This window comes from Malaclemys terrapin, chromosome 1 (genome assembly GCF_027887155.1).
Source record: "Malaclemys terrapin pileata isolate rMalTer1 chromosome 1, rMalTer1.hap1, whole genome shotgun sequence".
Taxonomy (NCBI): Eukaryota; Metazoa; Chordata; order Testudines; family Emydidae; genus Malaclemys; species Malaclemys terrapin.
This window is the reverse complement of record NC_071505.1, coordinates 135,808,103-135,822,732: the sequence shown is the minus strand read 5'-3', so window position 1 is coordinate 135,822,732 and position 14,630 is coordinate 135,808,103. Positions and strand designations below refer to the sequence as shown.

The window sequence follows — 14,630 nt, the reverse complement described above, 5'->3', positions numbered from 1 at the left end:
AGAGGTCAGATACGGAGTGATCGCTTTGTGTTTTTGTCTTTTATCATTTTTTTGTGTGAGTTCATTCGAGAGCCTAGTGATTGTCCAGTTTCACCCACATAGTTGTTATTGGGGCATTTAGAGCACATGTTGTGATACGTACGTGTAGGACCTATGGATCTTGAAAGGTGATGTGAGGAGTATTGATCATTGCAGCAGTGGAACTATGTCTGTAGGTTTTGCATCTGTTATTCTGGCAGGGTCTGGTTTTGCTTTGAGTTGTTGTGTCCTGGTCTGTGGGGAGTTTGCTTCTGATGATGAGCTTGGGGAAGCTGGAGGGTTGTTTGAAGGCCAGAAGAGAGGGTTCATGAAAGATTTCTTTCAGCATGGAGTCCCCACTGAGTATAGATTGTAGTTTGATGATACCCCATATGGGTTCCAGTGTGGAATGGTAGGTGATAATTAGGGTGTGTGCTGTGTAATCAGAGAGGGTTTTAATTCTGTATTGAAGCAGGTTCTCCTGGGGTATTTGGTTGACCAATTCCATGATGCAATCTACTTCTCTGGTGGAGTGTCTTTGTTTAGTGAAGGTGATTTTGATTGTGCTAAGGTGTATATCCTGAACTTTCTCCTCGGAGCATATTTTGTGGTATCTGAATAGTGGCTGTAGATAACAGATTTCTTGATGTATTTGGGGTGGCTGCTGGATTTATGAAGGTAGATGTGGTGATCCATGGGTTTTTTATATATAGTTGTCTGTAGGGTTCCATTGTTGCAGCTGATCGTGGTGTCCAGAAAGTTGCTGCTGGTATGGGAGTGTTTCAGAGAGAGTTTAATGGACAGATGGTGGTTGTTGAAGTTGTGGGGGACATCTATGAGAGAGTTTAAGTTGTCTGTCCAGAGGATGAAAATATCGTCAATGTATCTCAGGTATATCATTGGTACATGGTGCATTTGTCAAAAATTCTTCTTCAAGGTCGCTTACGAAGAGGTTGGCATATTGGGGAGCCATTCTAGTACCCACAGCTGTTCGCATGGTTTGGACAAAGTGTTTGTTGTTGGATGTAAAACTGTTATGGGTGAGGATGAAATGGATGAGTTTGGAGATGTGTTTGGGGTGGATATCTGAGCAGTATCCACTGTCTGTAAATATTTGGGGTAGTCTGCTATGCTGTCATTAAGAGGAATGCTGGTGTGTAGGGAGGTGACATCCATGGTGGCAAGGATGGTTCTGAGGGATGTTGTTAATGTTGCAGAGTTTCTGGAGGAAGTCGGTTGTGTCCTGGAGGAAAGTGGCCCTTTCACTGGTTTGAGGGTGGTTTCTATGAGTCCCGATATTCCATCAGTAAGAGTTCCATGGCCACATATAACTGGTCTGCCTCGGTTCCCTTATTTGTGTATGTAGATGCATGTAGAACATCCCCGTGGTGGGTTCGTGGGGGGATGAGTCTGTAGAGTTTCTCTAGGAGTTGTCTGGGGAAAGATTTAATGATACCCTTAAATTCATGGGTAAATTGTGGTGTGAGGTCTTCTTTGAGTTCATAATAGTAGATAGTGTCAGAGAGTTCTTGGTTGGGCTTGTTAACAATCAATGGGGGCCCCACCAAATTCACGGACATGAAAAACGCATCACGGACCATTAAATCTGGTCTCCCACAGTGAAATCTGGTCTTTTGTGTGCTTTTACCCTATACTATACAGATTTCATGGGGTAGACCAGCATTTCTCAAATGGGGGATCCTGACCCAAAAGGGAATTGCAGGAGGGGTCAGAAGGTTATTTTAGGGGGACGGCGGTATTGCCACCCTTACTTCTGTACTACTGCTGGTGGGGCGCCACCTTCAGAGCTCAGCGCCCAGCCACCAGCCGCTGCTCTCCGCCCACCCAGCTATGAAGGCGGTGCCCCACTAGTAGCAGCACAGAAGTGAGGGTGGCAATACCAGACCATACCACCCTTATTTCTCCGCTGCTGCTGGTGACAGCTCTGCCTTCAGAGCTGGGATCTTGGCCAGCAGCTGCCGCTCTCCAGCTGTCCAGCTCTGAAAGCAGCATTGCCACCAGTAGCAGTGCAGAAGTAAGGGTAGCAGTACTGCAACCCCGTCCCACAATAACCTTGTGACCTCCCCACAACTCCTTTTTGGGTCTGGACCCCTACAATTACACCACCATGAAATTTCAGATTTAAATATCTGAAACCATGGAATTTATGATTTTTAAAATCCCATGACTGTGAAATTGACCAAAATAGACTGTGAATTGGATAGGGCCCTAATAATCAACATGGTTAAGGACTGGGGGGAGGGATAGCTCAGTGGTTTGAGCACTGGCCTGCTAAATCCAGGGTTGTGAGTTCAATCCTTGAGGGGGCCACTTAGGGATCTAGGGCAAAATCAATACTCGGTCCTGCTAGTGAGGGCAGGGGGCTGGACTCAATGACCTTTCAAGGTCCCTTCCAGTTCTAGGAGATAGGATATCTCCATTAATTATTACTATGATGGCTTTCTCTTTGTCTGCCTGTTCAACCACTATCTGGTGGTTAGATTTCAGATACTGTATAGCTGTCCTCTTGATGATGGAGACATTGTGGTAGATGTGATGTTTGCGAAGTACTTCACAGTCATTTTTTTCCTGGAGCAATCAATGTCATGATCAAGAGTATGGTTTTGTCTGCTCTGTGGTGTCCAGTCAGATGATTCTTTTTTCTGATGGTTGTCAGAGGGGACATGGTAATTGTGAGTGGTGTCATCATTGTTATGAAGGAATTCTTTGAGGTGGAGTTGGCAGAAGAATTCTTCTAATTCTCCACATGTTAGTATGGTATCAGGTTCTGTGATGGTGCAGAAGTTCAGTCCCTTAGGGAGAACAGATAATTCAGCTCTAGTTAAAAGCAGTCTTGATAAATTGATGATGTTCTGGTAGAGTTCACATGGTGGGTACTAGTGCCATGGTTTCTCCCGGAGGTGGTGTTCTGTGTGTTGTGGAGTAGTTATAATTGATTCCACTTGTTTGTGTTGGATGGAGTTTGTTAGACTTCTGGTAGTGTTCACTGTTTTGTATGATTCAGGAGCCACAAGAACCCACACAGAGCAGCAATGTGTATATGTAGTTGGTCTTGCGTGTTGTACATAGTTAATAAACATAGTTAGCTGGACCCCTCTTTGCCCCTATGGGTCCTTCATATTATGTTTTTTATATATAGAACAAAAGATGCAACAGGAGAGACTACGGCAGCAGGTTCGGAGAGGAGAAAGGGGAGGGTCAGGTGGGGATTAGCCTCCCTCAGTCAGACACATTCTGGCAGGGAGTCAGCAGAAGACTATTCAGTTCTCACCATTATCACTGTCCTGGGTTCTGACAGCATGCAAGATTCTTCTCTCATAGGTTGGCCGTTCACAGGAAACTGGCTTCTTCACTTTGGTGTTGGTTAAAATTTTCATTCTCAATTGCTGTAGAAAATGGAGAGAACGAAAAAATAGGAGTGAAGGGGGAACAATGAAAGAAAAACCATCACAGCAAATTCTAATTAGTGAGACAGTGGCAGCCAAAGTGTTGCAACATTCTGTATGTTCATACAGAATCCAAATTTCACACTGTCAGGCCCAGGAAAATGTGTGACGAAGTGCAGACACATTTGTGATAAATATTGGAGCTGATTCTTCTCTCTCATGGGAGTAAACCAAGTTCAGCTCTACCTAAGTCAATGGAATTACCCAGGTTTTGCCCTGATAACAATGAGCTCAGAATCAGCTCCACTAAATCTATTAAACAATTCATGAACAAACCCAGCTTTACTGTGTTATAAATCTGTTCAAAAGTTGGACCATGCAGTATCGGAACACCAGGCCAGACCCTAGGATTCTTGTGCAATTTATTAGTCAGCCCTAACTCATGGAAAACTCCCATGGAAGTTACTGGCAACTTATCTGAATAGGGACTTAATTAAGCATGTGGCCCATTGGTTTGAATAACGCCTCCAGGGTTTGCCCCAGGAGGGGATGAAATGTTGGGCTGAATGCACACCCTTCGGGAGGGATGCATTTCAATCTTTATGTGTAACAGTCGCTTTTATACATGACAAAACTGGCTAGTTATTGCACAACTCCTCTAGTTATGTAATAACCTTTGGAAAAGTGCCGTACCCATTCATGTAAGGTATAAGCATCTGTAGAGTATACATGTTCCTGCCGAGTTAGAGTCTTGCCATTTGGGACACAGTCATTCATTATGGGTCACTGTATACAGAGAAAAATCCTTGATTTGAAAGGTTTCAGAGTAGCAGCCGTGTTAGTCTGTATCCGCAAAAAGAACAGGAGTACTTGTGGCACCTTAGAGACTAATAAAATTGATTTGAAAGGTCATTTTCCCACAATTCCCCCAAAGATCATTATTCTTGGGTTGTTTGTTTTTTTCTGAGGATTCTGGGTAGCGTAGTCCAAAGGCACTTCCTGTATTATAAAGCTTAGACAGTCCTGTGAAGCCCTGGGTATAAGTCAGTATCATGAGCGGGATTCTGCTTTTGCTGAAGTCACCTGCACAACTGATTTACTGCATTGGGCATTTTGCCTTTGTAAAAGACCATTCACACCTCACTGGAAAAACACAGCAAGATTTGGGAGGAGAATCGCTTGCAACGAAACCATAATTCCCATCCCTATTCTCTCCTCGACTTCAGAACCTTACCTCGCGCAGCGGCGTAGGCTACAGAAGTCATAGAATCATAGAAAAGTAGGACTGGAAGGAACCTCGAACGGTCATCTAGTCCAGCACCCTGTGCTGAGGCAGGACCAAGTAAACCTAGATCATCCCTGACAGGTGTTTGTCCAACCCATTCTTTAAAAAATCCAATGATGGGAATACCACAATGCACAACCTCCCTTGGAAGCCTATTCCAGTGCTTAACTATCCTTACAGTTAGGAAGTTTTTCTCCCTTGCTGCAGAAAGCCCATTACTTCTTTTCCTACCTTAAGTGGGCATGGAGAACAACTGATCACCGTTTTCTTTGTAACAGCCCTTAACATATTTGAAGACTGTGATCAGTTCCCCCCTCAGTCTTCTTATCCCTAGAATAAACATGTCCAAGTCTTTCAACCTTTTCTCACAAGTCAGGCTTTCTAAACCTTTTATCATTTTTGTTGCTCTCCTCTGGACTCTCTCCAGTTTGTCCATGTCTTTCCTAAAGTTTGGTGCCCAGAATTGAACACAGAACTCCAGCTGAGGCCTCACCAGTGCTGAGTAGAACAGGACAATTGCCTCCTGTGTCTCACAGACTGTGATAAATGAAGGGATGGGGGAGCTCCCTTTTGTAGACACCCAGCCAGCCACTTAGCTATAAAGTCCCTGTTGGTGGCTGTTCTCTGCTTGCTTTACCTGTAAAGGGTTAACAAAGTCCCCCAGGTAAAGAAAAGGGCACCTGACCAAAAGAGTCAATGGGAAGGCTAGAACTTTTTAAAACTGGGAAAGAAACTTTCCCTTTGTGTCTGTGGTTGTTCTCCAGAGAGCGGAGACACAGCAGCAATGCTGTAAGCAGCTTTAAGCCAGGTATGATCATAAATCATCAGATCATACCTAGAACTACTTATCTGGAACTCCAAATGTGCAAGTAGATGAGGAATGTTTAGAAAGACATGACTAGGGTTATTTCTGTTTATTTCTTATGGCTAATGGACTCCTCTGTGCTAACCCCAGATGCTTTTGTTTGCTTGTAACCTTTAAGCTTAACCCCCAAGAAAGCTATTTTGGGTGCTTAATTTTTGGAATTGCTCTTTTAAAATCTAGTAACAGCCTAAATTCCAGATGTATTTTCTTTCTTTTTTGTTTTGAATAAAATTTACGTTTTTTAAGAACAGGCACAGCTGTTGGGAGCTGGGCAGAGGGGAAAGCAAGAGGCAGAACTGATTGGGAGGCTGAGCCAATGGGGTGTCTACAGAGCAGAACTGATGAGGACTTGGGGGACTGAATTAATGGGGGCTGGGCGGATGCACTTCAGTTTATTTTCCCTCTATTTTTCATTGTGCCATATATTTAGCTTAGAAACTTTTCATTTACATTTAAACACACTGGAGTTAGGCTGGGGTGATACATTTCGATGTAGAGTGGTACACTTCTAATCAGACACTTAATGCAACATAAAGTGATCAGTAATTGATGTGCTTTCATTGGTTAACTTGGCTGAGTGTGGCACTATACTTTTCCAGGAAATAAAGATGGTGTGAGCAAGTGTCAGTTAAATTTCAGGCAATGAGAAAAGGAAATTAGATGGCTGTTCATTTATTTTGCGTTTAACTTCTAATTTTAATGTCATCATTTCAACAGAATTAATATTAATAGCATACTGTTTTAATAGCATGACAGTGTATTTGTATAGCTATTTGTTTGCCATATTTTGTTGGAATATTTTCTACCAGCACTCTTAACCTTTTATTCTGTGATTAATAAATACAATCTGGCACACCACTCTTGGAAGGTTGCAACCCCTGTCTGGTGGCAGGCTCACTAAAAAGCAAACACCTGACGAGCCCTTTGGCCCTAGAGAGCACCCTTTTACTGCCAAGATTTGGACACACCTTATCCGGCCTGCCAGAAAATGTAAGTGAATACCACTGCTACAGGGAATTCGCAAATTAACGCCATACATCACTATGTATATTACTATCAATAGGTGCTGGAATTAAAATGGTTTAGTTTGTTTTAATTTTCATTCAGCTTTACAGTTGGTATACCACATTTCAAAACCGGGACTGAAATAACGACAGTAATTTAAAAATAGAGTGTTTGGCTTTGAGTGGTGGTAAAACAGCAAAGGGAAGGAACTGAATATGCAGAGAAGGACCCCCAAACTATAACACCTCTGGGCCCCTATCAAACTTAATTCGGTCTTGGGAACAGTTAAGCACAGGGGATTGTTAGCAAATCTCACAATTCTGGTTTTCCTTACAAACTCCGACGTATGTATAATACACCATACCAGTGATCAATACAGGCTTAGGAGAAGTTTGGTTCAGGAGCAAAGAAGATACCCACCTTAAACAGACTATAGACATCAGCCTCGCTTTGATACCAGGGAGCTACCATCAAGGAGCGTCTGTTCCGGGGAGTGGTGGGGAAGGGAAGGACAGGGGGCAGACAAGGATATGGCTCAAAGTCTTCTAAGCGATAAACAAATCCTCGGCCACCAATCATATAATCCTCTTCAGATCCCAGATTGTACACCTGGAATGGGAAAACAGAGGTTACTGTACTGAACTGGTTAGAGAGAGAGAGAGTGTGTGTGTGAGAACCATAGCCCTCTACCGGCAAGGAGCAGGGCAGCTGAACTTTTGCATCATAGACCCCAGACTGCTAAAAGCTCATGGCAATTCTCCTTTCCCTCAAGACCTTTTGGAGCAGGGGGATCTAAATTCTATCCCTACTATCAGCATGAAGTTTTGAGGAGCCACAGTCTGCAGCATAGAGCCAAAGAAAGTCCTAGGTAGCACAGTTTTGTTACTCTATAATAATACTTTGCCCATCTCCAAAGCTTTTCACACAAGGGTCTCACAGAAGCACATGAGCATCAGTGAATTAAGTCTCACAACCTGCATGCCAGATGAAAGGGAAACTGAGGCACAGAGAGGTGCAGTGACCCAAGGGCCAAGGTCACCCAGCAAGTCAGTGGCAGAACTTGGACTAGAACCCAAGAGTCCTGGCGCCTAGCCCCCTGATTGAACCATTAGCCCAGACCCCCTTATGGCAGAGAAATGTGGCATAGGTGAAATAGCAGGAGGTACCAGGAGGGCGAGCAGAGGGCCAGCAGCGAACCCATTGCCAAACCACACCTTCCCTGGAGGGAGTTCCCACTGCCCCTGTGAAGCTGCCCCTTCCATCTCTCTGCCCGCCACCCCCACAGCCTTCATTCCAAGAGTGGCCCCTGGATCAGCCATTGTAGGAACAAGGAGGAATCAGCCACTTGTCTGGCAAGGGGACAGAGTGAGGTAAAGGTCTGCTGGCCACCAGTGCATAATCAGGGCTGGCTCTACCATTTTTGCAGCCCTAAGCAAAAAAAAAAAAAAAAAAGCCTTCTGGACTGTGCTGCCCGAAGAATGGACGGAATGCCACCCCTTAACATGTGCCACCCCAGGCACATGCTTCCTCCGCTGGTGCCTGGAGCCAACCCTGTGCATAATGTAAGGGGTCAGAGAAGCTGGTGGTGGCTGGGTGCCCCACCTCGTGTGACAGCCCTGTTCCAGTATATCAGAGTGCTCCTCTCGCCTGGTACCTCCTGCGGGGTTAGTCTGGCCAGGGTGTGGCTGGGACAGAGCAGGTTTACTCACACTCTCTGGTGTCATGACTCTATCATCCTTCAGGAGGACTCTCTTGTCCAGGGCACGGACAGAGCACAGGGAGCCAGGGTCGGCCTTCAGGTGCAGATTGACCTTTGACCCTGGGAGGTCCTCCTCCTCTGAGAAGTCCAGTGTCACCTATGGTAGGAGACAGGATGGGCTTATCAAATGGAAGAAAGGCACAAGATAATGAGGGTGTATGAGCCACAAGCGACAGAGAGGGAGAGAGAGACTGGGAGAGGGAGGGAGGAAGAGTGGGAGAGAGAGCCTGCTAAAAACACAGACAGAAGGGCACAGGGATTGTCGAATGTATGTCATCCCAGCCGGATCGCACCTCTGCCACACATCCCATTTTCCCCACCTCCTGAGTGACCCTCACCTTGTGTTTGAAGCACTTGCTGACTATGAACACATCCACGTCGGCTGCCACCTCTCCATCAGTGAATATGGCATAAACCAAAAGTGTGGCAGAGGGTGCAAGTTCAGAGCTGATGGGCAGAGTCAATGAGAAGGAGCCCTTCAGTGCTGTATGAGGGAGTGGGAAGTGAAGGAAATGCTTATTTAGATCCATGTGAAACAGAAAAAACCTGTGGAACTTACTGTTGCTGGATGTTATTGAGGCAGAGGATTTCATAGTTCCTGCATGTGGTGTGACACTGGCAGACCAGTGCCAACTCATGCCAAGGTCACGGGTCTCACTGAACACTGACAAATGCACAGTTGGAAACTAGTCTGGCTTACCTGTGGGTTCATATCATTAAAATAGTTACTAGTGTTATAAGAATGGGTTTTGTGTTTAGATTTTATGGAATGCTTGTAGGATGCTGCATGTATTAATCCTACTTATAATATCTGTATTCCATGGTATAAAGTTATATTGAGTGTTTGCATTGTAAACCTCTCTAATTGTGTAACTCACTGTGATGGGGCATCTGCCCCACACTGGCAGAAAGGAGGTTAAAAGCAGCCCTAGGGATCATAAAAGGGTTATAAGAGCAGCCAATCAGGGGCGGGCTGGCCTGTACAAGAAGGGCTGCAGAACAGAGCAGGGTCAGTCACTCCCTGGAGCTTGAAAAGGGAAGAGGACTGGCTGCCTTGTAGGCGGAGGGCAGCAAGTACCCTGGGCAAAGCAGTGCTGTAGGCAGAGACCCAGGAAGCTAAAGGCAGCTCCTGGCAGGCTGCACAGATCTGCAGGCTGAGGCCCTGACACAAGAGCAAGGAGGGTGCTGGAGCCACTGAAGGAAGTGGCTGGATAGTGGACTGCAGGTCCCCCGGAAGGGGGAACATGGAGTATGACACAGCTGGAGGGCAGTGTCATAAAGAGGACACCGTGGTCCTGGGAGTGACATGGGTCCAAGAACAGAGGTGACAGTGGGCGAGACACCACCAGAAGATGGTGCAGCGGTAATTCCCCAGACAGCCAGCAGGAGGCGCTGCAGTGGTGAGTCGCACTCTGTCACACTCACCAAACAGGAAAAGCAGCACTAATTAAGGTAAACTGCTCGTCCTGCACACAGGATGGCCCATTGAAGGCAAATGAGGGATGGTGTAGAGCCAAAGGACAGAGACCTTGTTGATTCCATTCCTTACTCCCTCCAAGAAGAGGAAACCTGCGCATGAACTCATCCCATCAGCTTGGATTCTGGGGGGACGGGGATGAAAATCCCTGACAAGGAGAAACCCGTCCTTTTATGCTCTCTGGATTGAGAGAAGCAAAGATTCCTAAACATAAGCAAGAGATCCCCATGCTGCTTGGCACTGGTCAGCCCTAGCGGACATCTAGAGCTGTTTATTATAGAAGATTATATTACCTTTTTAAATTTAAGATTGTAACTCATTTGTGTGTGTATGTTTCCAGTTTTAACCTAGTAAATCACTCTTATTTCTTTTCTTAGTTAATACATTTTTAGTTCATTTATGACAGGATTAGCTATAGACATTGTCTTTGGTTTGAGATCTGAGTACAGCTGACGTGGGGTAAGTGACTGGTCCTTTGGGACTAGGAGTAATCTGAATATTGGTGTGATTTTTGGTGTAAAGTGACCATCTATCAGATAGTCCAGCTTGCCTGGGTGGCAAGATAGACTAAGGGGACTGTCTGCGACCCCATGGTAAGACTATTACAGGGCTTTGGGAGTTCACCCCTGGTGAAATCTAATCACAGAACATAGTACGATTTTGGTGTGTTTGCCCTGCTTTTTGGCAGTCTGCCCTGCGGTTGGCACTCAAGGTTGTGAGCCACACTAGACAGTGTGACATGTGGATAAGAAGAGAGACATTCACTACGATAAAATTGACCCCCCCCCCCAGGATATACTGACCCCTCATTGTCTCAGGGTCAGTAAACCTTCCTCCCTCCTGGAGGGAAGACTACTGAACAGGTGTGGTGTGTGAGTTTTATGCCTACCTATGAATCATCTGCCATGGGCCAGTCAAGGAATCATACAAATGTAGGATGGGAAGGGACATCAAGAAGTCATTTAGTCCATCCCCCTGCACCAAGGCAGGACCAAGTATCCTTGGTCCTGCCTTGACAAGACCATCCTTGACAGGTGTTTGTCCAACCTGTTCTTAAAAACCTCCAATAATGGGAAGGATACTAGACTAGACAGACCAAGGCAGGAGGTGGGACACTGGACTAGATCGCCCATAGCCTGGCATGGCAGGAGCCTGCCTACCATACTAAGATATCCCAATAGCCTGATCCATTGTGATGATTTCCATGGAGTTTATTTCAGGTGCATCCCACTTACTCTCATCCTGACCAACTGGCACCTGAGTCTGTCCACTGAGAACAATCCTGCCTCTCGAGACAACCTGTGGAGGAGATAGAACAGCCTGTAAGCGGACCGGGGTTCTGAGGAGAGAAAATGCAGAGCAGGGAGAGTCTGGCAGAGACATTCACAGGTGCTTTATCTTTAAACTCTGAATGGACAAAGCTGCCTTGGAGACTTTCTCTGAACGGGACCCGTGGGAAATCCAAGGCCAGGCTGCCAAGGCACTCCCCTGGCAGCCAGGCCTTCTGGTGTCACCCACGGAGTCAGGCCAGACTGGCAACAGGGGAAAATAGCCTGTCCCCCAAGGCTCAAGACATTCCTAGCTGGATGAGCTAGTTGGGGTGGCTGTCAAATGCTGTGGGGCTGGGAGGCTGTCGAGGGAGATTTCAGAGACATGCTTTCCAGGTACCAAAACATCTACAAAGAGATGCGTAAAATGGAACCCACAAATTGGCCTATAGACCCATGAATAGTTACCCCTGTTTCACGGGTCTGTAGGTGCCAGTGTTGTATAAATATCATGTGATCCAACTGCCCTGGGTGCTCACCAAATAATAGAAATCCACGTGATCTGCCCCAGGGCCCAGCTCATTCCGGTCCAGGATATAATCCACCCGCACTTCCTGTTCCTGGTCACAGGGTAGCTCCTCCTCCACCTGCTGGATCTCTAGGAAGCTGTTGCTCTCAGAGTAGAAGGGTTTCAGCCAGTTGTAAGCCTCCTGTTGTGCTACTAAAATGGTGTGGAGATCCCTCTCGGTTATGTTCACAATGGAGTATCTGCCCTTCAGAGCAAAAGTGCATGGCAGGCAGTCAGAATTAAACAATGGAGGAGCCTACAAATGGGGTACCTGCTGGAAACACTCAGTGCGATCACCAAAGTTATATGTCCAGGGCCCCATGTAATCCACAGAGGCAGAAATTACAGCAGAATCTACCCCCAGCTGCAGACCTGAACTCCAGAATATGAGTTTTCTTTTTCTTTTCAACTTTGTTTTGAACACTTGTGATTTCAGATAAAACTTTAAAAATGTGAACTACATGCAGTCAGTAATGCCTTCCTGAGTCTGCAGACAGCCGGAGAGGTGTGAACTGGCCATTCATTGCAATAATGTGTTAACTCAGAAACCTACAGATAACAGTTACATGGCAACATTGTTAACTATTTCACTGCAAAAATATCCAGCTAATGTACTTTTCCCAGAATCCCAGCCTACCTTCTCCACCTTGCCAGGTGCCAAAAGTCCCAGTTATCCCCTGCTCAACTGCCCAAAACTCCATCTTTCTCTAACATCTATAATCCAATTATGTGTCCTCAGTACCATAATCTGCAGCAGATTGAAAAATGAAAGCTATGAGACAGAGTAAAATAAATTGAATTTAATATGAAAACAATGTTACCCTTTTGACCCAAGCAGCTAGCCAAAAATTTGGAGTCTTGTAGTGTATTCCAGTTGGGAGCAGAAACTGGAGTCAGGCATTTCTTTGATGCAATGTTTTGTGTTTACAAGGAACGTACAAAGTCCAGTTTCCCTGAACACAGGAGGAACCAAACCACAGGAGATACTTTCCTTGCTCGCAGCCCCAAACCTTTTAGCCAGCATCCAACCCAACACCTTTCTCTACACTTCTCCCAGGGCTACCACACCATGAGTGGTCCAGCCTACGTCTGTAGCCTCCTTCTCTGCCTGTTTCTATCAGTTTCTTGGCTCTTATTCCTGCTTCTTTCTCCCACACACACGTCTCCACAAAACCATACAGTGGATCAGTATATTTAATTTGGGAGAAATGAAATAACAGCTGCCCAAATTGAGCTTGAGCACTCCTGAATTTTGAGGGTGTTCAAATCTGGAAGGCAGGTGCTAGATTCCCTTTCTGAATATTAGCTAAATCTGGAAAGGAAAAGTCAATTTCTGCTTCCATGGCTCAGAAGTGGAAATCCTCCTATGGGCCTGGTACTGTATCTAAAGCTGCCCAGGTCCTCTAGTAGAGCTTCCCCTCCCTTACTTTTCATTTTAAATTCTAGTGGGATCCATGTACCTCCCTTGCTAGGCTTCAGATAGAGAGGTGTGCTGCCCATTTAGTCCACCCAATTCTTTCTTTGGGGGCTGCAAGGTGAGGTCACACCAGTATCCCTAATCCAGTCTGGGGATGTCTTCTCAAGGGGATATCTGGGCCAAAGGCTTCTACTCCTTGGGCATACTTGTTCCTCCGTTCACAGTGCCACCCTGTTCTAGCAATGAGCTCTTCATTCACAGCAAGCTGCAGCATGAGGTCTCAGCTACCTCACTCACTCCCCCTCCCGTGCCTGTTGATCGCTACCAAGGGAATGCTGGGAAATTTAGTTCTTTACCTGCTCCAGGGCTGGCTCTATAGGCAGGGAGCTAACCAAGGAACTACAGCTCCCAGGGCCCCCTGTTGGTTCTCAGCTCCCATGCTGCATCCCCCCTGCCACCCCTGCAAATGTGCCACCCCAAGCACCTGTTTGCTTTGCTGGTGCCTAGAACCAGCCCTGCCCCTAGCTCTGACCCTGCTCTGTCCACCTGTGTGACTCACCCTCAGAGAAACTAGAGTATTGTTCCATTTTGCAGTGTCTAGTGAGAAGTGGACTTCGCCCTTCTCATCTGTGACGTATGGCAGGTCCATCTCCACATCATTGACATCCACAGTCAGGTAAACAGTGCGGTTTTTGATGGGAACATCATTGATGGTAAAGCGCATCTGCAGAGAAGAAAGGGAAATAAACACCTCCTGTTCCAATAATCGCTGTGCTGGGGGGGTTGGGAGACATGATACCCTCTACATGCTGGAAATCAGGTGAGTTCTGGCAGGATATAGGGGTCCCAATATCCACTGCTGAAACAACATCAGCAGCTCTGCTAGAGTAACAATATGCAAGAATTTAGGACAAGAAGGAAAGGGAGAGACTACTGAAGGGATTTTAAGGACAAGAAAGATAATTATCTTGGCGACTGAGTTTAACACGTCTTTTCCTTTGCATAATAGTATAGGGTTAGTCCTTAAAGATTAGAAATGGTTCGGACTTCAATTTTAAATGTCATCTGAAACTCCAGCAGCACAATTCTTCCTAGCCCACATTGGAGCATTAGGTCAGTACTGACCCAGAGGGGAAAGCATCCCCTATTGAGCCACCCACACTGCTCGCTGCAGTACCATGCTCTCTAGCACCACACTAGGGCATTGGGGTCAGAAGTGATAGCTGTCAAATCACTACACAGTAGCCTATGCTAGGCCTGAAGTGAATGTGCAGAGACCTTTCCAAAGGTAACACCATCCCCTGCATGTATGTCCTTACAGAGACAGATTTTTAAGAGCAGAAGAGTACATCACTGTTGGAGAACATTGAGAAATGCACCACAAGCCCTCCAGAGACCACAGAATCCATCTTCCAAACAGTTAACTCCCCATACTTGGTGACTAGGCTGGGAGAGAGGAGGGAATGGCGGGAGGGTGTCAGAATTTCTCATAAAGGTGGACACAGAGGAGCCAATCCTCAGCTGGCATAAATCAGCATAGTGCCATTGACGTCAATGGAGC

General features: G+C 46.1%; 1 protein-coding gene across 1 annotated transcript in view; it reads right to left on the bottom strand.

Annotated features, from left to right (window-relative positions):
• Window positions 1-14,630, bottom strand: part of LOC128843381 (alpha-2-macroglobulin-like protein 1) — a 50,736-nt gene that overhangs the window by 21,345 nt on the left and 14,761 nt on the right. Inside the window, exons 12-18 of the mRNA XM_054040188.1 lie at window positions 13,629-13,793; window positions 11,624-11,857; window positions 11,052-11,115; window positions 8,678-8,823; window positions 8,290-8,436; window positions 7,001-7,189; window positions 3,311-3,425 (exon numbers count right to left, since the gene is read on the bottom strand). Coding sequence (XP_053896163.1) covers window positions 3,311-3,425; window positions 7,001-7,189; window positions 8,290-8,436; window positions 8,678-8,823; window positions 11,052-11,115; window positions 11,624-11,857; window positions 13,629-13,793 — 1,060 coding nt within the window. The remainder of the gene's footprint in view (window positions 1-3,310; window positions 3,426-7,000; window positions 7,190-8,289; window positions 8,437-8,677; window positions 8,824-11,051; window positions 11,116-11,623; window positions 11,858-13,628; window positions 13,794-14,630) is intronic.